Below are 25,510 nucleotides of genomic sequence, written 5' to 3' on the forward strand. Positions count from 1 at the left end.
AAGTCAACCTGCTCTGCTTTTGCTGAGCTGTATTCTAGACTGACACACTGACTCGAACATTATTTAGTGACTAATAAACTCTTGCTTAGGGGTTTGTAGCTTGTTTAGTAATAACATCAACGTCATAGGAAAAAAAAGAGACACTGGGAAACAGAGCATGGACACAACTGAGTTTAATACTTAAAGTGTTGAAATGACCAGTGTCTGTTTTTAAAGGCTCTTACTGATTCTACCTGTTTTCAGAAAGAAGGAAAACTGGAATAAACAATAGAAAATAACTGATGCGATGAATATGAAGTTATTAAAAGAGGTCTCTTTACTGAAGTCCATGTTGCGTCGTGAGCATGGATGATGTAAAGCCCGCCATGTAAACTGCTCACTTTCACTGCTCATGTCCTCTCGGTAATCCAGCTATTTGCCTTGTAAAGTACGCAGGAGTGCTCTGGCGCATCATCGATTTCTTTTTTCCGCGAGGAGCCGCAGTGTGCTGTTACAGAGCTCCTGTTTTAGCGGCCCATTGTCTGCGGATGGAGCAAAGGATCCCCTTCCATCGTCATAGAGACAACCTTCACAAGCATCATCCAACCAAGGCCCGGTCCATTCAGGCCGACTGAAGTGCTGTTTATCATACGCTTTATCCTCTGGCCGTCTTCTTCAAAAAACGGAGCTATTCATGCCGGCCCCTTAGCCTTCAATGTGAACTCCATATCCAGGAAATTATGTAACCCCTGCAGTACATTTGATAACATACCACTCTTATTCAATCAAGCTGGTACCGCTCTCTAGTTTTTGTTCTTGTCCAGCCTTAACATCGATGCACACTGCCGTCTTCGTGCCCTCTGGATCAAATATACACAAAATATGTGTTATGTGATGTTTTGCACGCAGGAATCCTCACAGTCCATTGTGTTCTTGCTTCCTGACAGGCCGGACCTCATGACGTAGCCCAACTCCTCGCAGAAGCTCCCACAGACGTCTCGTGCTGCCCTCTGCTACTAGAGGTTGGTATGACTACAGTGTCTTTTGAAGCTGAAGTCTTTTTCTCCATTCATTCATGTCCTTATTGTGGAGTAAATCAGCCTCATGATGTCGCCTCGTCTTTATATAACTCTTTATCTAGTCTAAAGTATTTCTGAAACACTGTATGAACACTGTATTTTCATTTTCTGATTTTATGCCTGATGTTTTTTTTAAATGTTATTCGTTGTAGTAGCAAAGTACGTGTTTTCTATCGTCACCGTCTTGTTAATTAGTGCCGATAGAAGTGGTTGTTGTTGCTGCCGATGTAAAACTCGCCTATTCACGGCAATACCGCCATGTGATTGGTCCGTAACACTGGATTTAAGCCTTAACGTTGAGGTGGAGTTCAAGAAGTATTTTCGTGAGTTTGAGAAATCACAAATCTCAAGGGTTAATTTTTGAAAATTTCTTCCTGTTCAAGACTAAGCTAGTCCCCTCTGAAAGCAAAACTTATCTAATAAATCAATTAAAATAACCCATACATTTCAACCTGGCTCTATCATTATCCAGAGTTTGGCAGCACAAATGCTGTCCATTTTGGCCCTTTTTTGGCTAAAGTCTGTAATCCACAGGAAAAGTTTTTAATTTAAATCTCCACATTTAAAAAAAATCTTTAGTTTTCACTTGCAGTGTCTTTCCTTAAACATTTTCCCCCAATTCTTCATGCTTTCAAATGGTACTTTTACTCTATTTTAGGGCCCGACCGATATCGATTTTAGTGTTATAGTAAAGGTTTCGATCATAGAAATATATCTATTAGAAGAACTGTCACATGCAGGGGGCACTTTATGACTGACCCTAAGCCAGTAGATTCTAAAACAAAAAAGGGTAAGTCTCTGTCTCTTATGGTTCCGAAATTATAAGCAAAAGTCTCCAATATGAAATATGATATAAAAGAGGTACAAACTTGTGACCAATTTTCACTGCAGTGTCTCCGCTCCCCTGAGGTTTAGGAAGTTGTGGGAGGACTCATTTTAAACCTCAGACTGAGCTCTTTCCAGTGCAAAAAAAATCACTTTCGGTTCCGGAGATACCGGCCTTTTATCTTCTGATATCGGCTATTTTACTGCATACATCTATTGCTGTTATTTTCATTCTTTTATTCAGACTGTCTTTATCAAGTTCATCTCGTGATGGAAATGAAGGCATGGTTTCAAATCTAGTAATGAATTTTGGTTCAATGTGACTGGAAAGAAGCAAGCATCTGAAGATCAAAGGCCTTTTACTGTATAATGTTGTTGTTACCAAATCATTTTGTGGATTTTTAAATTCATGATTCAGTAAAATCTCTGCATGCTGTTCCCACCTGTTGACGTCAGGAGGTTACGGTTGAGTTATACTTTATTAATCCCCGTAGGGAAATTGATTTTCTGCATTTGACCCATCCTCAATGCCGCTGGGGCGACCTGTTGGAGCAGTGAGCAGCCAGGCTAATGGTCAGAAACACCTGGCCAGAGGATTAACCTACTCTACATGTTTTTAGTGGTAGGGGAAACCGGAGTACCCGGAGGAAACCTACGCAGACACGGGGAGAACATGCAAAATCCACACTGAAAGGCCCCGTCCCTGGTGGGAATCGAACCCGGACCTTCGAGCTGAAACGGTTGGACTGGATACATGTAAAGCAGTGTTTGAATAATTGAACTGAACTGAAAATTGCTTGGTGACGGTGACGAAGAGCCCTGTGCGAGTGTCATCCTCTCGCTCCAAGAAAGTCCCGTGGCTCTGCTTGATTGTAATCTATATGAGGGGCTTAGCATGGAGCAGGTTAATTACTCCAGCTCCCGTTACCGCAGCTCTGTGTCTGCCGTAGTGTCACGGAAACCCAGTGAGGCCGACTGGGGCCGACGCACGGGGCCTGGCTGACCCCCTCCCATGTGGCGTCCTTTGTCATTCTTAGAAAGTGGAAGAGACGCTGCGACGAGAGCCAGATTCAACACTCATCCATCCACGTTCAATCCACCCTGGAGTGTTATTGACTCCTGGTCAGGGCTGAAAGTGTGATTAGTGAGACTCCTAAAGCCTCCTGATGTCCTGACACTTTACATGGAAAATGATAATGAATACTAAATGTTCATATTGAGGATTAAGATTACGAGGTTTAGCAAGTAAACGCACACTTTGTATGTCTTTCCTGTGCACTTAAGCCGAGTATTGGACAGCATGAGAGAAGCACAGCGTGAAGATCTGATCTGACATTGTGCGCTCTCAGGATGAACAGATCAGATGCAGGGGGGGCGATGAGAGGAGAGAGCCTTTTAAAGCAGTGATTTGGCCTCGTGACATTAGTGTGACTTTTCGGCACCGATATCAAGACCGTTAAGGCTGGAGCTTATCGGTCCAGGTGAGTTGGCAGACCACCTTACCTTGTATTGTAACACATTGTGTGCTGCGCTGTTTTGGGGATTTAGCTGTGGAGTGCCAACAATCCAGACACTTTTTCATGATATTTGAAGCACCACAACGTATTCTATAGCTATGGACCAATCGTTTGAAAGGGGAGGCTTTCCGTAGGTGAAAACAGTTTAAGTCTACGTGCCTCGGTTCCTGAGAAATATGAACTAAACAGAGGGTAGTTTTGATCAAAATCACAGATTTTTTTTCTGGAAACAGAGATTTTGCGTGTTTTATGAAACACACTCCTTTCTGATTAACTCTTCTCTCCAACTCTCTCCTCTCTGCACGGACACTAACGTTATTGGAAGAGGCAAAAATGCCCCGCTTTTCATCAAGTGTGCTTTTAAACAGCCTGGTTCGCGGATTGAAGACTTTAACAGGATGTTTCTCAGCCGTCCTTGGACCGATTTTAACCATTTAAAAACTCAGAGAAATCTTTAAAATCTCAACTGTTTCGATATTTCCATAGGAAGCCGCTCTGCTTTGTCAAACGCGCTCCAGAGAGCGAGAGAGAAGTGTCGGCTTTACAGCTTCGTTCCGCAACGCCACACCCCCTCGGACTAAAAAAGAGAGAAAAGAATCACACATAAGGTGTATTCAGGTGTCTAGTTTTGTAATAAGTGAAAAACAACCCAAAGACGAGTTTTGTGTTAATGAATGTTGTTTGATGAAATATATTGCAGCGCCTCAAGCTTAATTTTAAAGAAGTACAACTGTTTATCAACATGAACTGGAAGCATGTTCATCACTTTGACCAATGGGAGAGAACAAGCTACAGTAAAGGAAACTAGAGACCTACCTGGGACTCTGAAGGGCCAAATGGGAACTCTAGGTAATGCTAAGGCTAATGCGAGTAGCCTTAGCCCCCGTTGCCACTGTTGAATAGGTAGAGACCGAGATATGTGCATTTAAAAAAAAAAAAAAGAATTCCCAAGGCTAAAGTGTCCAAAGTATTTTAACAATGCAGCTATAGGATACACGTGGGCGGCGTGCTCAGTCTCATGTTTGATCCCCGGTCTATGTTCTACATTCTCCCCATATCTGCAAAGGTTTCCCCTACTACTAAAAACATGTACAATAGTTCAGGGTGAATGAGAGTTGGTTTGAACGTGCAAGTGGGGGACAACGGATGGAAAACAGTCAATGGCAACAATCCGGCGTGTTTACATCCATGTGTGTTCATTGACATGCACTGTCTCGACCAAACAAACTTGTGTAGGATGCCACTGTCACATGGTGTTTGAGAATTGGGTTAAAGGTTGTAGAACGTCATCTTAGGCTCTGCACGTGTCCATATATCAGATACTTGACTGCCAAACCAGAACAGGATTATCGGGGAATCGAGCACCAATAATTTTTTTCTGAACATAACCACTAAAAGCTTTATGAGCTCTAAGTCACTGTGTGGAGAGGTTTTGTGGAGACTGGTCTGTTTGCCAAACACAACAGTGCAGTGGTGAGGGGAGAGTGCTGTGGTCCTCGCCTGGATGCATGTGGGTGCTGCTGGAGGCAATAAATACAGTGGCACCCAAACGTGACTGAGCAGTCTGTCAACTGTAGGCCAACACCGGGCGCGGAGAAGCCATGGAGACTCCACTGTTTGTTTTCTTCGCAAAAATGTTTCCCAGAGATTGAAAGCTCTGAGTCCACGTCACGTCAGGCCTGAACAGTCAGAGCATTCATCCCGCGCCGGTGGTTTGCCATGATTAGTCGGTGTAATGGCCAAACCAGCTTGTTTAATGAATAATTTGGTCTGAGGCTGAGCCTTTCCAGATGCTTTATGTAAAATACCACTGTAATCTTTTAACTATTCGGATGAAATCATACTGAGGCCTGCAAACCACAGATGAGCTGCAAAATGGTTAATGAGCCGCATTACAGTCATGTATGTCCACTTGCAAATCAACTGTGGGGTGGTTAACGTTATTGCATCATCTTTGAATCGGCAAAAAGGGGTGACATTGATGCTGCAAGCATGCCCACTGCCCCTCACTGGGAAAGGGTCGCCTGTTTGATCCTTGATCCAGAGTTGACACACCCCACTCACCATTTTGTAAAGGAGAAATTATGTCAGCACAGGCAACTGGTTCCAAAATATTTAGCTACTGTTGCTCCTTGATGTTTTCCTGATTGTTTGAACAGGACGTGTCCCTCTGCCTCGGTCTGTCTGTGAATTCTAACAATCCTGTTTTCTGTTGTGTGCTCATGCAGGTTGCAGCAGGGCGAACACAGACGGCTGGCCCAGGTGCTCTCCAGCAGAATGGAGGTGTCCCAGCGCGGAGGAGCAGAAGGGGATTGTGGGATGTCCAGTCTGCTGGTGCCCAGTCCACAGAGTGAGGCCATGACACACGAGATGGAGGAGCTGACACTGCAGCCCACGCAGACCCTGCCTCCGCTCAACGAGCGCAAGAACGGTGAGTGGTGCGAGAGTCATGGGAGTCGTGTGGCTCAGCCTGATAAACAGCGATGTGGTGGAGACCTTTTGCAACAAAACAAACAACATGTGTTTTATACGGACAAATATTTTGGTTGAAAAATATTTCCTTTTAGAAAGTGGAATTTGATTCTGGCTAGATTTCATAGAGCAGTTGAAAAAGTGCTTATATAAAGGCTGTGAGAATGTGCCTGTGGTTTTGTGGGTGAATCAAGAACCTGATGAGTTCTTTATGATATGTCAGTCACATTCATTTGTTGAAGCTGCCAACAAGCTACTTTACAAGCAGCACTGAGAAGTGTTCAACATCAACAAACCCAATATGAAATCTCCCTCACTGCCAGCATCAGCTGCTTTCCTAAAGATGTAAAAATAATATTAGTGCTCCTTATTAACACCCGCTGTGGCTGCATTTCTTCACCTAAAATTGTTCTGAGGTTCTGTGGCCTCTTTTAGAAAACTTTTTTCTAATATTATTAAAGACATGTTGGGGCTCATGGGGGACTGGAGTTCTGAAATGTGTTCTCTAAATGTGGAGAATGTTGTAGTTCAGCAAAAGCCTTTTTCAGGGATAAGAGTCAAGTATAGACCCGTGAAATAACCTGTGCTGTGAGACAATGACACAATACTTTGACCATAAAACATAGAGAGGAAATGCAGAAGAGTTACATTTCTACAAATGCAGAGTGAATATTCATTTAGATCAGTGTTGTTTTTGGCAGCCCTTTTAGTCTTAGTCTTTTGGATGAAAATGCATTTAGGTTTAGTCACATTTTAGTCATTTCAAAATGTGATGTTTTAGTCACATTTTAGTCAGACGAAAATTAAAAAGGTTTTTGTCAAGTTTTCGTCAGTTTCATTATAAGAAGTTATAATTGATATCGATAAGTCTTGGACATTGGGATAAATAATAGCTTCTATTGGCTATAGCGTTTGACAAACAGATTACACAACGATAGGCACTGGCAGAAGTGGTAGGCCTACTGTGAACAGTACTTTTCCCAAAAGCGCCCGCTCTCCTCGTCCTCTGATCATCGCTTCGAGATTTTTTATTTTTTACCAACAGAGCTGTCTGCACATACGTAGCCACCTCAACGTGCTTTCTGCGTTCATACGCCACGGTATTGAAAACTGTCCTGAGAAACAATAAAGTCCCTGTGACCTGGTCAGACGCTCCGAGGAGGATGTACGCGAGCAGGGACCGCACGCCACGGGGAGAGAGAGAGAAAGAGGCGCCGCTGCCCGGGCGCATCATGAGCATCATTATCGTGTCTTCTCTCACTCCGCGCACAAACTCTGTTTGACAAAAAAACCTTCTCCCATTTTTGTCTCGTCTCGTCTCATTGACGTAAACTCGTAAACGTCTCGCCATGTTCTAGTCCCCAAAGAGCTCATTTTAGCTCGTCATCGTTACGTTATCGTCATTAAAAAAAAGGGGCTTCAACGAAAAGATGTCGTCATCGTTGACGAAAACAACACTGATTTAGATGCAGAATCTCTTACACATTTAATCTGTTTTGTCAGTGTCAAACTGAGAACAGCAATAATTGTAAAAACGTATGACTCTTCTTTTGTGGCTGTAACAAAGATGAAATGTTTTGATGCATTCTAAAGATGTTGTAAAATGTGGAGTGACCTGATCTGACTTTTGCTCCGTGTTTAAAGCGCTCCTGCAGCAGGAGGCAGCGTTACCTGATTTGCCCCTCACTGCCGTAAATGTAAATGGCTTACATGCACTTCCTGAATGAACTAATCTGCGAAATGAGCCCCATTAAAGTGAAGGCAAAAGAACCCTGCAGTGTGACGCCCAGGCCGACGCCTCCCTCAGCCCTAAAGCCGCTGCTGTGAGCCGCTCACCAGCCGCTCACTCCTCTGACTCAGACACTGACGGATGGCTCCATGATCTCCAGGCTTTAGGGGCTCCCAAGACTCTCCGGCGAGCTTTCCATGTCCTAATCACGGCTTAGACGCTCCGAGAGATCAGCGCATGGGACAGTGATGGGACACATGAGGGGAACAGTGTTTTATGTGAAAGTGGCTTGGTAGTCCGAGAAATGTGAAATAGTATATTCAAAAGTGCAAATCCTGTCCATTTATTATCCCTGACGTCTTGATGCTGCGGTGGGAGATGTCAGCGCTGTAGACAGATTAACACCTGCACATCATCGCAGAGCTAAGAGGAGGAGCACTGTGGAAACTCTGAGCCGACTGTTGGCACGGACACGAGATGATGAGTGGCGCTACTACTGTTGACATTCCTCACTAACTTTCCACTGTCAAGTGTTTTAACTGCGCTGCCCACAAGACAGACCCTACCACTGTCAGAGGGATTCATCTTATTCTGGTTTCTCAGAGACACTGGACCTGATTTTTGTTATTTGTAAACGCATTTCTCAACTTTCAGATATTAACCGATACCAAGAGACTTTCTTAAAAGTGTCTTTCTCTGAGTGAAAAAGTGGAGGCTCCTCTTTTCTCCTTTGTGAGATCAATAAAGTATTTTCTTGTCATGATGTTACAGATCAATTATCAGTTATATCCACAAGGATCACTGGATTTTCTACACTATCCTTGGGTATATGATCGGGTATTTAGTTTACAAACAACTCTCATAAACTCGCATAAAGTCATAAAGTGATCTGATTGCAACTTGTGCATTAAAACTGTGTTAAATCAGTTATTCATGAACTATGCTACTAAAACGTGGCCGCTCTAGCACTGGCCAATTTTAATTTTTTAGGCTAAGTATTTCTGTCACTTTGTTATTGGCTGTTAGCATTAGCATGCTCCAGCTAGCTTAGCATGCTGTTGCTAGCCAAGGCATTTTGCGCAGTGATCAAAAATGGGATTGAATTCTCCAGGTTCTGAGCTTCAAAATGACTTTGTGTTTCTACAATATATCGGATCAGTATCGGATATTTGTAGCCGATACCCGATGGCGTATTTTACCTGTGCCGGGTCCAATATCAGTATCGTATCGGTGCATCTCTAGTTTCAATTATAGAGATATATTAACTTTTTACTTTTGTAAAAAACATTTTTTTAGTTATCTGCTAATTCTGCTCTGGGGAACAAACGGGTGCATTGCAACCTCAGTTTGAAACTCTAATGCGCCCTCAGTCAGATTGTTTCATATATATTTCTCTTAATTAGCCTTAAACCAAGTTGTACACGGCTCGAAGCATCATTGTTGCTTTGTGGTAAAGCGATAATACATTCATTGACTGAATAATTTCCAATTCATATATGGGTTGAATATCTAGGTTGGGCTATAGCCACCCGTTCTCCCACAGATCAGCTGTAAGCTTTCAGCTGAGCTCTCGTCCAGCTCACCCCTCCTCCACAGAGCAGCAAGTCGAAAAATCATCCTCCAGAGCTTCAAAACTGCAAACTCTGCTTCTGATGCCATGTGCATATGTTCTATACTTAAATCTACATCCATGGAGCAGACAGAACATAACATGTGTTTGATATAGTCCTGGTGATATAACAACATTACAGCAGGATTTGGGCCCTTTAACTGCACTGTGGTAATAATATTTCACAGTTGGGTCCTGGCTAGCATCCACACATGACACACTGGCCAGACTGTGGAAACGGGCAGCATCAAAGTCCGAAAGCTCTTTAAACCTGGTCTGAAAGTGTTCGGTGGCGGTCTGCGCGGCTGTTGTTTGAGGGACTCCAATGTTAGCTCTGCACAGGCGCTAGAGTTCAGAGGTCAACATGTGTTTGACAGGCAGCGGCGTGTTTCCAGTAGGATTAGCGTGCACTGACTGGAAATCCATACGTCTCACTTAAACCTAATGATTCCCACATTAACTCGCTGTGAAAGTTGATGTACAGTTTTTATATTGACCTGATGAGTGCATGTTTCCAGCGTTGGGCTGCACGTCATCCTGGCAAAGGTCAGATTGATATCTGGTCCAGAGAATATCAGCTCTGTTGGTGATTTTAGAGCTTCTGTTGACACAATGCGACTAATACAGCACGGTTGCCATTTTGTTGTTGTGCCTTATTCTGAATAGGAGGAACAAACCCTGACAGTGACAGTTTTTTCTATTCTCGAGTTGTTTGAGTGACTGAAATAATGCCATCGGCTATTCTTAGCACCGAGATGCACGTTAGAACTTGTTCATTGCCTCATCACTTTTTCTTGATGTCCCAGCCTTGAATTATCTGCTCTAAAGTTTCACAATGCTTGACAATGCTCGTTTGTTATCACAACCAGCTTCTTTTTTTTTTCTTTTTCTTTCTTTCTCCCGGCGCTGACTCAGACTGTTCTCTGTAGTTTGCGCGGAAGTTAGTTTGGAACATCTGGCTGTGTTTACATCACCCTACGCTAGAAAAATAACCAACCGTGAGCGAGAGGGAAGTGAGGGTTAGAGTCAGAGGAGGTGGCAGCTCTAATAAAATGATTTGAGGTTGGGGATGAGAGGAGTCAGTGGACAGGCTGCAGATTCGACTTTTTCCATCTGGCTGCGTAGTTTTGAGCTGGATTTTTGGATGTTTAATCATGAGCTGTTGTGGAATTAAATGGAGCTTTTCTATGGTGTGAGGAGGAACTTCTAAACTTTTAATGATGGCCTTTACGGAAGTGGAGACGGTGAGGGACTGCTGTAGTAGTTTGAGGAAAGGTAAGGTCACAATGATGATTTGATTAGTAAAATAGAAAAAGAAATAAAACGGATTAGATGAGTTTGACTGCTCATTAATACAAGAGTTGCAAGAGTTTTGTAGCACACTGTTTAGAGCATATACATAAAAACAAAAATCATACTTGACAATAGGATACATGTATAATACATTTCAAGGTAATGTCGGTTCTTGGCATTGTTAATATGAATGCTTTCAGTTTTTTAGGATGACATTATTATTATTATTAAGAGTAAAATATGGTCAAATTGTGCAAGATTAAATTCATTTTTTTTACACTGCATTTTGACATTTTGCAAAAATAACACATCAGTGGATTCTTCTTCATTACATAAAAAATATAATGTATACAGTATAAGGTGTTGTCTTACTAATTGAAAATATTAAACCTTTTTACACATAGGCCATACCCTGTTAATTAAATGTAAAACAATGTTTTAGTTTTATGACAACAAACATTGTAGCGTTAAATGTAACACCTTTTACTTTTTAAAACAAAATTAGCCTATCCACAAACATAAAATCCAGATTTTTCCAATCCATATTCTGTTTGAGGCTTTCAATCCATAATCGTCTCCTTTCTTTAGATAATTGTTCTGTCTCCTCTCTTATTTTGCACAACTCTGGGTAAACGATAATACTGCAAAGTAGTTTTCTGTCTATTGTGAAGCCGAGAACGCGACAATAATTCACCAATTTGCTGTTTCAAACTTCGCGGGACTGTTTTTCCGAAGTCGGACGCCATCATGTCCGACTTCGGAAAAGTGACGTCACGGGAAAACACACTATAGGAACAGGAATGATGCTAACTTCCTAGCATAACGATCTGTGAAAGAAATACATATTTAAACATTGTGTCAGAAAATTACTAAATAAACATATTATTAACTTAGTCAGTATGGAAATACTTCACTGGTAGAGACTTAAATGTTTATCAGTATGTGTTTTAGCCTTAAAGCTAAATGCTAATGTTAATTTAGCGCTAACAGATTGTAAAATTGCGCCACCATCTGAACACATTTTTATGAAACACACTTACCGTACATTTATCTAAGTTTTCTTCCATCTTCATAATCCTTTTATTTTTAATTTACGTGAAAATGTGGAGAGGAAGTCGTGTTTACCCGACACTAGCCAACAGGAAGTTAGCCACAAACATTGTCTGAGAGCCTTTCATCCTTTGTAGTTGAGATTTTCAATTTTGGAATCGTCCTCAACTCTATCAAGGCAAGGCAAGGCAAGTTTATTTGTAGAGCACAATTCATACACAAGGCAATTCAAAGTGCTTCACAGTTGCATAAATATAAGAAAACAAATACAATCAATAAAAACATCAACATAGAATTAATCAATTACAGTAAGAGGCAAGAGTGCAGATAAGATTCTTTCAGTTATATGCATTTTTAAGTCTTGTTTAGATTTGCTCTGTCTTGAGCACTATTTCGCTCTGTCTTGAGCACTATCAAGCACTATCAAGCCGGTCCAGTCCACTCTTTTGTTTGTTTGTAATTTATTCTTTGGGTGCGTGCTTCCCCCGTGTGCTGTCCTGTCTAATAAAGCCTATGGGCCAAAAATACACACACAAAAAAGGGTGTTTGTTCTTCCTGGGTCTCTTTCTTTTATAAATAAAAGTGGTATTGAAACTCAGCAGCAGGAATTTTTATGAGAAACGAGACCAAAGTGTGCAACCCGTAACTATTAATCGCTGGCGTTAAGTCCCACTGCAACATCATGCCATAAAATGCTTTAGTAATGATGTAGTGCTGAAAGCCAAATGTGCTTTGAAAGTGACCTTTTATGTGGTCGGCGTTCGTAACACTCGATTTCAGGTTTGCCATTGCAGCATTGTCGGTCTTCCCCTTTTTATTCTTGCATTGACTTCCAAATTCCTCTTTATAATGTTTCTCTCATGTAAATCATTGAATGTGACTGTGTTGCAGTGCTGCAGTTGAGGCTCCAGCAGCGACGGACCCGCGAGCAGCTTGTGGAGCAGGGCATCATGCCTCGTGAGTAACACCGCGGACATTTGTACATGACACTTGTAAAACGTCCTGTTTTACCACTGACAATAATGTGGGACGGACTTGAAAAAAGAACAAATTTAGGTAACGACTGCCAGGTTGCTTTTTTTTTTATCCCAGAGATGCATTTTATATTTCAGGAGAGCAATTGGTCTCAACATTTTCTGCATTAAAGTTGAGATCCAACATGTCATGTGAAGAGCCCTGTTATTACGTAATTCTCTGTTTCCAAATGTTCATATGATTCACTGGGCCACATTGCAAAAGAGGTGCATTATCTAAATAAATTAGGCGGGACGGGGGACAAAGTACAACCAAAAGACGGCCATGTGGTTACTTTATTTGTATAGTATCACCACTGATATATATTACTGTTTGGTATTGGTAAATATAAATTATGTATTGATTTGAAATTCCGATTGATATAAAACAATATGAGCATGAGCACTAACCGGTAGTTATTACTTTTTAAGACACAGACAGTTTTTAGTGTGACATTTTTATTAAAGCAGTACTAAGTAACTCATGCCCCTAGAGGCCATAAGCGCCACTGCAGTGACGTAACATGTTGCGATCTTATACTACTCTACTATCTTATACATTTTTTTCACTCAAACTTAGCTGTAAATACTGTTTATGTGGCGCTAGCCTGCAGTTAGCTTTGCCCGTTAGCCTGTTAGCTTCTTCTTCGTGATTCCATTAGCGTGTATTGGTGACTCCGACCCGTAGGCAGCGAAGTTGCAATTGGGGTTTTCTGGCCAGAGACGCCAGGAGGAGATGAAAGTCCCTCGAATCATCCCATTAACACTTGCATTACCCTCAGAGGAACTACGGAAAGGATTTATTAAGGCAAACAAGTTACTTAGTACTGCTTTAAGAGAAAAATAAGGTCAAATTGTACAAGATTGAATTACATTTTTCCCCCATTTTTTTCCCACTACATTTTGTCGTTTTGCAAAAATGACACGAGTGGATTCTTCTCCTTTCATGCCCTTATAGACAGTGTTGAATGTCGTCTGTGTGATTATCCCAGGTGTGCAATTCTAAAATATTGATTTATTCGCTAGAGAAATGCTGGACTGTCCATAGGCTTTCACAGACACTAAAAAGGGCTTACTCACCACCAGTGGCATTGAGGGTACTTCTGCATAGCGCCACCTACTGTCCTGGAGTGCGCATCATAACCCTTTATAGTGTTTACTTTGGAGATTTTATAGAAATGAAGAATCGAAATAAGTAAATTCTAGTAAAGACATATCCTCAAAAATGTCAACATATATTCAGTATTGTTGACACTCACTGTATCGTCTTGTGAATCGTATTAACCTCGACAAAAGCGCACCTTCCCAGAGTAACAGCGCTGACAGTTGTACAGTGACACAGCCGTACAGTGGTCACACGGCTTACACTGAGCGGCAGCTACAGCGTGGGCGGACACAGGATAACAGCTCCGCTCAGCAATAATAAGACATCAGAAAAACAAACATGTTTGCTCTGGCCTGTGTCCGGCCGTGTCAGTTAGAAAAACAACTGTGTTTTTGTCCTGCTTTTAATGACGTGTCTCTGTGGCAGCGCTGAAGAGTCCAGCCGCTTTCCATGGACAGATCCGCAGTCTGGAGAGAGCCCGGGTGAGACGAGCACCCAAATAAACCAGACATAACGAGAATGATCAAAATGGATTATGCAATTAACTGTCTGTGCGTATTCTCTTAGACCGAGAACTTCCTGAAGCACAAAATCCGCAGTCGTCCCGAGAGAGCGGAGCTGGTCAGAATGCACATCCTTCAAGGTACAGGGACCACATCAAATCACATCAAATGTCCACATTCTTCAAGCTGAAAAACACATGCATTTCAGAATATGTTTGTAGACCCCATAGAGATAGGGTGTTTTGTTGTCAGATGAATTATACTGCTGAAAAAATGACTTTATTCGAGTGCAGATAAAATATTTTTTAGTTTAGTCCTGACTCTGTTCTCCACTCTGTTCTTCTCAAGCCTGAGATAAAAGATAAAAAAGTGTCTCTGGCTGAGAGTCATGTTCTTTCTTAGTAAGTTTCTCCTGAGGGAGTTACAATTTTCTAACAGCAGCTGTGACAGTAACAGTATTTAGCTCTGCCTGACACTTTCTGATTTCTAACTATGTCTTACGTAACCGTCATTTACATAAAACTTAGCAATAGTGTTCTTTAGAAATCCTAAACTGACTTACGCCTCCAAGTCATGGGCAGATAGTTGGATACTGGTGAAATAAAGGCTTATTGTTTTTAACACGAGTAAGAACGCACCCTTCTACCAGTGTTTATCATTTACTGCATGTGTGCTATTGCATTTTATGTTTATCATCAAAATGTTCAAAACAGTTCTCAAATATTTTAGTTTTCTATTGTGCTGCCTTATTCTTGAGATGTTTTCTAGACACTAATTTGTTGCATTCCTATCATGCTGGCCTAATAATAATAATCATATGCTTCATGATGAACTTAATGTTTCCAGAAACTGGCGCAGAGCCGTCGCTGCAGGCCACTCAGATGAAGCTGAAGCGCGCCCGTCTGGCCGACGACCTGAACGAGAAGATCGCTCAGAGGCCGGGGCCCATGGAGCTGGTGGAGAAGAACATCCTGCCCGTGGACTCCACCCTCAAACAAGCCATCATTGGTGAGAAGGCTTAAGGTTTTAGTGAGGACTTAAGTGGTGTTTTTTTTTGTACTGTCAATGTCACACCTGTCTCTCAGTGGGGCAGGTGAACTACCCCAAAGTGCTGGACGAGGACAGCAGTGAAGCCCTGTCCCCCGAGCAGCCGGCCAGTCAGGAGTCCCAGACCTCGGTCCCATCACCGGGGGACATCCGAGCTCCAGAGACGCCCTCTATAGTCCCCATCGCGCCACTGCACCCCCCGAGCACCATCCTGCAGGTCAGAGCTCTGAGGAAATACATTTGCCCTTGTGATGAAAGTCGATTTGTATATTCAAATGGAAATAGTGTGAAAAAGAAGTTTCTGACCAAACAACAAAACTCTGTCCTCTCTGCCACCTCTTTCCTAAAGTGGGTAGAGTTTGTTTAATACCGCTGCCTTGTATCCGCCTTTTAGGCCGTCCCAGTGACCGCTCCAGCACCCGTTGACTTCATGAGGGTCATCTCCTCCAGTGAGCAGACCCCTCCGGTCATCACGCTGCCCCAGCCGACCATTACCGCCCTGACCCCTCCCTCCAAACCTGGGCCTACGCTCATAAAAGTGAGACTCCACTGTACTCTCGATAGTCTTATAGTGGACTGATTGATGCTCTGCAGAGTGATTGGTGTGTGGTGTAGCCGGGCCTGGTCCGGTTGGGGACAGAGGATGGAAATTAGCTTGAGCTATAATCCTGCATTTTACGTATACTGTACTTTGTGTAAATCCATTGTCCCTTTTAAATAAATAAATACAAATACAAATACAAATACAAATACAAAGAGCCAGGTCAGATATAGGGCTGTGTAAATTCAAGTTTATGCACTCAACAATGACTAACTAAAATTACTTCACGGAGAAAACATTTATGAATATATTTGCTATCTGCATATTTACTTTTCTGTTTTCCCTATTTTTTCCCATAAAAAGAAAAATCACAATGGTTGCTCCATTTTTTTAATTTATTTTTTTTGCCCCAATTTTTTTCTCATTTTTGCTCATTTATTACTAATGTTTCTCCTCTTTTTCCCCCCATTTTTTCCCCAATGTATTCCACATTTACTACCAATTTCCCATTTTTTCCCAAATTTATTCTCAATTTTTTTTCCTATTTTTGCCCCATTTCCCCCTCTATTTTTACAAAATGTTTTCATATTTTTGTCACAATTTTACCACACATTTCTTGACATTGGAGACATTTCTTCCACACATTCTTGTTCTGTTTTCTGGCCCAACATGACAAAAATATTTTTATTATAAGTATCGGAAAAAAGTATTGTTGAAGTATATAGGTATCGAAAACCAAGTATCATTAAAGTACTAGTATCGGGATAATAATGTAACGGCACCCAGACCCATCTGTCCCATCTGTTTTTTTCAAATATGGCTGAAATATTAGTGATTTGTATTTTTCCTTTTTGTAATCAAGTGGCCCTGAGTGAACGATCTTACAGATTTGTGACAATGAGCATAAACCTACACTTTTTCTTCCCAGCAAAGCCAACAGAAAGCCTACTCGGACAAAAGCCGCAGTAAGAAAAGCAAAGAGGCCAAGTCCCGCGTGAAGAAGCTGAAGTACCACCAGTACGTCCCGCCGGACCAGAAGCAGGAGGCCAGCGAGGCGCTCATGGACTCGTCCTACGCCCGGCTCCTCCAGCAGCAGCAGCTGTTCCTCCAGCTGCAGATCCTCAGTCAACAGCAGCAGCACTACAACTACCAGACCATCCTGCCCGCGCCGCTCAAGTACGTACAACCAGGAACAGGGGGCCGAAACGCGCCGCACACTTCCTGTCCCGTTTCCCAGGCGCTCCTCTTGGTCACAGAGGAAATGCAGTCATTCCCCTCACACGGCTGCGCACTGACCTATTGTCTTCCTGCAGGCCTGTGGCCGACGGGCAGAGCGGCGGCGCAAACAGCCTGCCCACCTCCATCATGGTGTCGCTGCCGGGCGCCCCCCCTCCTCCTCCGACGCCCCCCGCCCCCACCCGGACGCTCCACACCCTGAGCCACCGTAAGCCTGGGATCCTGCCGGCCAACCTGGAGGAGATGAAGGTGATGGTTTATTATCATTGTCTGGAAGATGGGTTGATGTTAGGGCGGAATTCCGATATTACACAATACGATTTCCAAAACGCTGAGGCGCGCGGCCCGTAGAAGAACGACGGCCATGTGCTCGTGCTTTTGTTTACTTCTCAGTCTAGTTAAGCAGTCGATCATGGAGGTACAGTGAAAATGCCAGCGTTTACGGTGCAGCTACCGCAAAGAACTATTGCTTTTTTCCTCTGTTAGCATTGCGTTAGCTGCCGCGCTAATCTCTCCATTCAGAGTCCCGGGCCACGCTGCCTGCACGCTCTGAAGCACTGATCTCAGAAACTCCCTCAACGCCGACTGTTTCCACATGTCAGATGAAGGAGAGCCTGTGCTGCTTGTAAAGAGTAAAGAGTTGTTGCAGCTCAGTTGGGACCCTTTAGAACCTAAAAGGAGGCTTATGTTTGGGAATGTTTTAGATCAAAAATATTACAATATTCGTGTATACAATTATGTAAATGTGGGCTATTTTGAATTATATTAAAAATTATTATTAAGGACTAATAAGTAAGTAATACTTTAAGTCAGTTGTAAATATTTTATGAGCAATAACATTGTCTAAGTTTCAGTTATATGTAACAAAACGTTTTTGATGGTAAATGGGAGGAAATAAAAGCAATTAAAATCCAAATTTCAATATTGATTTTTAGCTAAATCGTTCAGCCTTTATTAATTTATATTTGGATTATAGTGAATATAATGCAGGTGTTCAAAGTAATGTCCGTGGTCATTCACTGCACAACAGGTTGGACATTGTTACTGTTATGTGTAATATATATTTGTACAGCTCATGTGAGAGTGCAGAGAAAGATCAGGTCCAGGCACTCATATTTTGCAAAAGGCTTTATTAATGGGCCAGAAACATTAAAAAGCACAACAACGCGTGTCGGCTTGCGCCTTCATCAGGGTGTAGTGTCTGATTACAGGTGTGTAACCAGAACATTGAGACACATGCTGTCATAGTCCTTTTGGACACAAGGGGTAGACATTTCATCTTCACAATATAGTGGCAACAAGACACAACATAAACAACAAAATTACAAAAAACAAGAGAGGTCCAGATCCTCATTCAGGCCAGGGTATTCTGTAGCATTAAGAGCATGGATCCAATATGATTCTCTTTGCCTTAGGCGAAAGAATATATCGCCAACCCCTGGCATTTAAGGTGATAACCTCAATTCCTGACACCTTTAGGGTGTAGTCGTGGCTGTAATGGACCTCCATATAATGTCTGGCCATAGGATAATTTAGGTTTTGAGAGTGAATGGCATATCTGTGTTCAGCCACTCTATCAGCCTCCTTTTAGTGAGGCCCACGTGGAAGCACCCACAGGGGCATTCAAGGCGATGCACTACATGGGTGGTGTTGCAATTGATAAAACCATTTATAGAATTCATCCTATTAGTAGCCAGGTCCATAAAAGGGTCAGTCTGCACCATATTCTCACAATATCTACAATGACCACAGGAAAAGTTCCTTTTGGACGAGAAAGCCATGTGGTGGGCTCCTCACATTAAGCTTGTCTTCATTTGAGAGTGCGTTGTTATTGAAGATGCCCATGCGGGCTGGGCACCTTTGGGTGCAAGACGCCAAATAAGAAATAAACTAAACTAAACTAAACTAAACTGCATCATTTAGTACCTCTGAATGTTGCTTTGCACTGACCACTGCGTTCTGGTCCTTAACGCAGTATAAAATTCAATATGTAGCACTCGATGAAAGAAGTTTGGACAGCTCTGCCCTGGACAGCACAACAAATCATGTTCATATTATCTACTTATCATCTACTTATTATAATCATCTACTGTAAGACAATGACGCTTTACACACTTACTCTTCCTAAACCATTGGCAGCACAACTGTCTAACGATAAGCCCCGATGCCTCTGTTGTGTCCAGGTGGCCGAGCTGAAGATGGAACTCAAACTGCGTGGTCTCCCTGTGTCCGGCACAAAGACTGACCTCATTGAGCGTCTCAAGCCCTTCCAGGACAACCACGTCCCCACCTCTGCCCCTGCACCCACCACCGCACTGACCGTCATCCCCATGGAGATCAGCGCCACGACTACCACCACCACAGCCCCGACCTTCATCCTACCCCCCCAACAAGCCCCCCGTCCTCAGACGATGATCCCCACCCCTCCCGTATCGCCCGTCGCCGCCGCTGACTCCGCCCCGCAAGACGTGGGGATGTCCGACGCTCCGGCCGGAACCCTGCCCCGAGAGAAGGACCGGCGGCTGCACGAGAAAGAGCGCCAGATCGAGGAGCTGATGAAGAAGCTGGAGCAGGAGCAGAAACTGGTGGAGGAGCTCAAAATGCAGCTGGAGGTGGAGAAGCGAGGCGGCGGCGGCGGCGGCACTAACGCGGAGCCTGGCGTCAAACAGGAAACGTGCAATATTTTCTCCAACTGCACTACCGTCCCCAACTCGGTCAAGAAAGAGGCCGCCATCCGGACAAACTGCTTATCATCCGCCACAGCCGCCGGCCAGAGCTCCATACTGGGCTCTCAGATGACCGCCCCCGGGCCCACCGTGGTCAAACTGGAAGACGTGACTGTTTCCTCCGCCAAGCCCCTCCAAATTCAGGCCCCGGCCCAAATCATGGCGACGCAGCGGAGTCCCAAGCTCCAAAGCAGGCCGCTAGCTCAGCAGGCTGCCCCGGGGCTACAGCAGTTCTTCATCAGCCACGCGGGAGGGGTGTCGCAGGTGCTGGGGCAGCCGCCGCAGACCCTCCTCACCACCGCGGGACAGGCCACCGCGCAGATCCTCATGCCGGTGTCCCTGCCGAGCAACACCATTCAGCTGCAGGTACAGTCGAGCCCGAGATTTTGATTTTGTTCCACCTTTCCAAAGTAGATGGATACAGACGGCATAGAAGGGGGCGTGGCCTCGCCGAAGGGGAAAACGGAATCTTTTGGGAAACACATTTTTATTTTTATAGTCATTTTCTGGCGCAATATAAACTCATTTATCACATACAAATAAAGTCAAGTCTAAATCGGGTCAATATGGATGTTTAATCACAGCAGATTGTTCAGTAGAAGCGAAAAAACGGCAGACGTAGTGCTAGCTAGCGTTAGCATTAATGTTAGCATTTTTATTATATTATATGGTATGTATTATGTTATTTATGTATGTATGGGCTGTTGAACCACTTTGCTCCTCTCCATGTCTTTGTATCTTTATTTAGTAGAAAACTATATTCATAATTCAGCATTTGTTAAAGTAGTTTTTTAATAATTAGAGAAAGTTTAGTTTTTTCCCCCAAATTGTTTTCCCCCTTAATTGTTTTCAAACATGACCATATATGGCAATTCCAGAGATGCCGTCTGTATCTATACGAGCATTTTCTGCCGATATAAAGCTCTATTTTGAACATAGCAGTAGACCAGGGGTGCCACCAGAAAATCCGAGGGCAAAGATGTAACGCTGAGTGTGTAACTTTTGTATTTGTCGCAGTAAAAATGTGAATAATAGTTATAAGTAGCTCTTCTGATAAGTGCTCACCCTTTGCTGACAGATGAACCGTAGTTTCAAAACCTCCTTGTTTTTGTCACTGTTTTGACGCTTTGTCCAAGAAGCTTTTAGATTTAGGCAAAGCCAAACTGGAGAAAATGCGCTCCGTTCAGGTGGGGGTTGAAAGGTTAACCGCAATATTTGAGTCTTTGTCATTGTAATATAATTATTGCATCAAACATTTCCTGGTCCATCTGCAGCCTCTGCCATTTCTTTGTCTGCACATTTTAAGGCTCATATCAGCGCGCAGTTTTATTTCTTATGCAAAATGGCGGCCTACTGTAACGCACTCAAGCGTTCAGCAAGAAAGACAAATGTGTGCCGTATGCGGAATATGCAAAAGAAAGGGTCCGTCCAAACGTCACTCATTTTCCTAAACAAATCCGTGTTCCAGTAAAAAAACACACTGTCTGTCTTCATCCGTCAAAGTAACTAAAGATGGAGGTCCAAACCGAGCAACAGCACGGCCACAGGACAGGGCATTAAAAAGCATTAAATGTGGAGAAGGTTCTGATTATTTTTCTGATTATTATGCGATTCTTATGTGGCACTAGGCCGCCGTTAGCTTTGCCCGTTAGCCTTCGTCGTGATTCCATTAGTGTGTGTTGGGGCCTCTGACCCGTAGGCAGCGAAGTTGCAATTGCCGTTTTCTGGCCAGAGACACCAGGGGGAAATGAAAGACCCCCCCAATCATCCCATTAACACTTGTATTACCCCCAGAGGGACTACGAAAAGGATTTATTAAGGTAAACAAGTGACTTTGTGCTGCTTTAGATTACAGTAATTTTTTTGCGTTTTCTTCGCTCTTTTGTCGCTTTTTTGTCACATTTTTGCTGCGTTTTCATCCTCGTTTTCGTTGCTATATTGACACTTTTTTTTTCCAAGAACATATTAGATATGTGTAAAGCCAGACTGGAGAAAATGTGCTCGGTTCAGGTGGGAGATAAAAAAAGCTTTTAACCCCTTACCTCCCACCTGAACCGAGCACATTTTCTCCAGTTTGGCTTTACCCCAGTCCAAAAGCTTCTGGAAAATAGCAACAAAACTGAGACGAAAACAATGATGGAAGTGTGACAAAAAAGTGAGAAAACATTGATAAAAAAGTGACGAAAAATTTATGAAAAAGTGGCAAAAATGTCACAAAAATGTCACAAGAAATTGACAAAAAATGGAAGAAAAAATGTCAAAACATTTGACCAAAAAATGCCAAAAAATTGATAAAAAATTGCCGAAAAAATGTGACAAAAAATTACAAAAATTTGATAAAAAATTGACCAAAATAATACAAAAAAATTACGAAAAAATGACAAAAATGTGACAAAAAATGACAAAAAAGTTACAAAAATGAGTTGAACACCCAACAAAAAAATGATGGAAAAAAAATCTGATGACGTGAGGAAAAAGATCCTCTGGGTTCAGGCGGGAGTTAAGAAGTTAATGTGACCTGCTTCTGCCCATATATACATAAACCCAACTGCCTTATGACAATATAAAACTACATTAGACAGAACAAAACCTTTTCTAGCTGTAATAGGAATATTTTGTAGACAAATATTAATCTGACTCTGTGTTTTCTCTTTCAGCCTGTTCAGCTCCAGGCGGCCGTGTCGAACCCCGCCCCGGCTCTGGTGCACTCCTCTGTACCTCAGCGTCAGAGCGCCAAGATGGAGACGGCCTCCACACCACTACTACAGGTCAGACCCCAAACTGATCAACTATATAAGGCGAGGAGAGACCGAAGTGCTCCTTTAAGTGTAACGTGTCTCCTCTTTATCTCTGTGTCCCAGCAGACTGTGACCCTGTGCAATAACACGCCCGCTTTGGAGAGCCAGACTCGAGCTGACATCAACCCCCAGTGCTTTCTGAGGACCTCCCCAGACAACAGGGCCTCTCCTCGGGCGTCCCCCAGCCACCAAGTCACCAACGGGCCCCTCGCCAAGGTAACCAAGGTGTCCAGAGTTTGTTAAAGCAGTGCAATCCGGTTCATCGCATTGCTTTGTTCATATTAAATAAGAAATAAATTATAATAAATGATGTTCTCTGTCTCCAGGCTCCCTCTCCGGGACATCCCACGTTCATCCTCCAGTCCGCCTCACTTGTCCCTCAGCGGCCCAAAAGTCGAGAGCCGCCCCGCTATGAGGACGCAGTCAAGCAGAGCCGCAACCTGCAGATCAACAACAACTCGCAGGTTAGTACAAAAGCGGAGGTCACTCATTTCACCGGAACGTTCTTCAACAAGTTACGTTTCTGCTCATTTATGTCGATGCTGATTCTGAGCGTCGTTCTGACCGGGTTTACTTCACCCCTGGCTCCAGCAGCTCTCACAAAGCCTGGGAGACTGTGTTTTTGGCAGTGGGGCCTTGAAGAGTTTTTGTGATCCACCCACACGTCTCTAACTTGACTGATTGTGTTTCAGGTTTCCACGGCAACAAGCCAGCAAATGGATGACTTGTTCGACATCCTCATTGAGAGTGGAGGTGAGGCGCCGGGCACACAGCCAGCCTTTTATAATAATAATAATAATAATAATGATGATGGCGTGTGTTTGACTTCTCTTGTCTGTGAGATTCAAAGCTGAATGCTCTGTGTCCCTCAGAGATGGCTCCGTTCGTGCAGCAGGACAGTCCAGCGCCGGTGAACAAGGCGCTGCCGGTCACAGCTCACATCAGCACTCTGCCGGTCAACACGGTCCTGTCCCGGCCTCCTCCGCAGGTGCAGATGGCCCCTCCCTCCAGCCTGGGCCCTCTGATGGAGGGGGGCATGTCCTGCCTCCCCTGTCTGAGCTCTCTGACCCCAGACAGCCAGCTGGAGGCGCTGCTGGAGGGCGCACTGGCAGGTAGCTCCCCTGCGGCTGATGCTCGCACACGGGGGCTGATGGAGGAGCTGCAGGCCCAGCTCATGGAGCAGCAGCCCTACTCTCCCATGGACACATCCGAGCTGTCCTTCTCCTCCTCTCCCCCCTCTTCACTGCACATGGGCCTATCTGATCCAGCCCTGGACAACATGGAGTGGCTGGACCTCACCATGCCCCCTGGACCCGGGCCCCTCACCCCCCTCAGTATCCCCTCCGACTTCCTGGACTCCCATGACCTGCAGCTGCACTGGGACTGAGGGACGAGGAGAGACGCTGTACAGAGCACTGACTCCACAAGCAGCAGTTTGCACAGCTTTAAACACGGCCTGAAAGAAGCCTCAAGGACAGAGAGAAAGAGATTTAAGAAGATCATCTCCAGAGAATGAGCCAAACAACGACTGAGACACTTGAGCGATTGCTCCCTCTGAACACTGCAGAGGCTGCAGCGTGGATCACGTTACTGAGGAACAAGTCTGAGGCCTGTGTGCCAAAGCCCATGTTTGTGCAGACGACACATTTCAATAAACAAATGGAGCTGCAGGAAAGATAAACTAAACCTTTGAATTCCACCTGGCGAATAAACAACTGACTCACCACAGACAACTTTAATCCAGGACTGTAATGTGTCTAAACACAGACACAGTTATTAACTTGGACATGGACATTGATAACTGACATTTATGTTCTGTAAATAAGAGCTAATGGCTCTAAGCCTGGAGCAGCTGGTGGAATCCAGGAGTTAGTCAGGACCAACCCCCTTCAAAGCCAGTGTACACACAGTACAGTGAGAGTAGTCTGATCATGTGTCAGACATTTGAATGACCCGAGGGTCAGCTGATCAACCAATGACTGTAAAGATCAAAGGCTGGACCTCAGTCTGACGACAAGAGGAGTGTTTCCTCGTCATATGTGAGCTATGCACTATACCACCTCAAAATAAGGAAATGTGAAGCATATCCAACATCTAACGACGTGATCCAACTGATTGTGATCAACAAAACGTGGCCAATCGCTATAAGTCTATTTGAATGTATCAAATAACTGAATAAGACTTTCCTAATGTTGGCAGCTTTTACGTGGGACTCAGCGGAGGAAAGGGAACAAGCCGCAGACGCACTGGACACCACGTGTGAGCTGCTGTCACCATGAGCATGTCTGTGGAGGTCAGCTGTCTGCTCTAACCAGCAGAGGGCTCGCTCGGCTCTGTGGCCACCTCTCTGCACTGCCTGCTTCGTCACATATCAGCACTGAGAACCATGTTTGATCAATCTGCCTACAAATCTAAATCTTAATTGCCTTTACAGCACTTAACACATTGTTGTTATCCGGCCAAAAAAGTCACACATCGGTATTCCCCTGAAAAACATCGGAAGACGTTTGGTAAATGTCCGTACAGTAAAGTCCCTTTGACGACAGCAGAGCTTGAAAGGAGAGTTGGCTACGTTGATTGTGAGCATGGGAGCTAATAGGCAGCGACCTAGCATGACAAATAATGTGCGTCTTTCAATGTGTAGGTAAGTGTTGCGTGTGTCTTCCCGTCTTCTGCATGTCCATGTGCGTCTAATACGTGTGCATGACTGTGTTCGATATCGGGCTGCGTCAGACGCGGCCCCTGAAGACTGTTTTATCTGTCCCACTGTCCAAACGCACAGGCAGCAGAAAGGGCTAAGCTCCTTTTTCAAAACATGTCAAACTAAAAGCTTGTATTGCAGCAAGTGCATCATATCGCTCTAAAGTACAACAGCGCTTTGTTCACACATAAAGCCAAAAAGACAAGGGGGAGGGGCCAATGTTCAAAACGTTCTACTGCACAAAAAAATATCTAAAATCATCTTGTTTTGAGTAGGTTTATCGTTCT

At 43.8% G+C, this 25,510-nt stretch overlaps 1 protein-coding gene across 1 annotated transcript; it reads left to right on the forward strand.

Annotated features, from left to right (window-relative positions):
- Positions 1 to 925: 925 nt before the first annotated feature.
- Positions 926 to 24,968, forward strand: mrtfba (myocardin related transcription factor Ba). The gene is made up of 16 exons (XM_079577450.1): positions 926 to 1,001; positions 5,629 to 5,831; positions 12,445 to 12,510; positions 14,098 to 14,153; positions 14,239 to 14,314; positions 15,021 to 15,182; positions 15,260 to 15,438; positions 15,616 to 15,759; positions 16,691 to 16,938; positions 17,076 to 17,247; positions 19,182 to 20,090; positions 22,382 to 22,492; positions 22,589 to 22,738; positions 22,849 to 22,986; positions 23,215 to 23,275; positions 23,395 to 24,968. The coding sequence occupies exons 2-16, from the start codon at positions 5,678 to 5,680 to the stop codon at positions 23,907 to 23,909; spliced, it is 3,141 nt and encodes a 1,046-aa protein (XP_079433576.1). The 5' UTR covers positions 926 to 1,001; positions 5,629 to 5,677; the 3' UTR covers positions 23,910 to 24,968.
- The last annotated feature ends 542 nt before the right edge of the window (positions 24,969 to 25,510 follow it).

This window comes from Gobius niger (assembly GCF_951799975.1).
Source record: "Gobius niger genome assembly, chromosome: 19".
NCBI lineage: Eukaryota > Metazoa > Chordata > Actinopteri > Gobiiformes > Gobiidae > Gobius > Gobius niger.

What these genes read in the sequence shown, in the direction of transcription:
- mrtfba (XM_079577450.1), top strand. Translation starts at nt 5,678, where the DNA reads ATGGAGGTGTCCCAGCGCGGAGGAGCAGAAGGGGATTGTGGGATGTCC. An exon ending in CCCCGAGCACCATCCTGCAG is followed by an intron (nt 15,439 to 15,615) that starts GTCAGAGCTCTG and finishes TCCGCCTTTTAG; the next exon opens with GCCGTCCCAGTGACCGCTCC. An exon ending in CATCCTCATTGAGAGTGGAG is followed by an intron (nt 23,276 to 23,394) that starts GTGAGGCGCCGG and finishes TGTGTCCCTCAG; the next exon opens with AGATGGCTCCGTTCGTGCAG.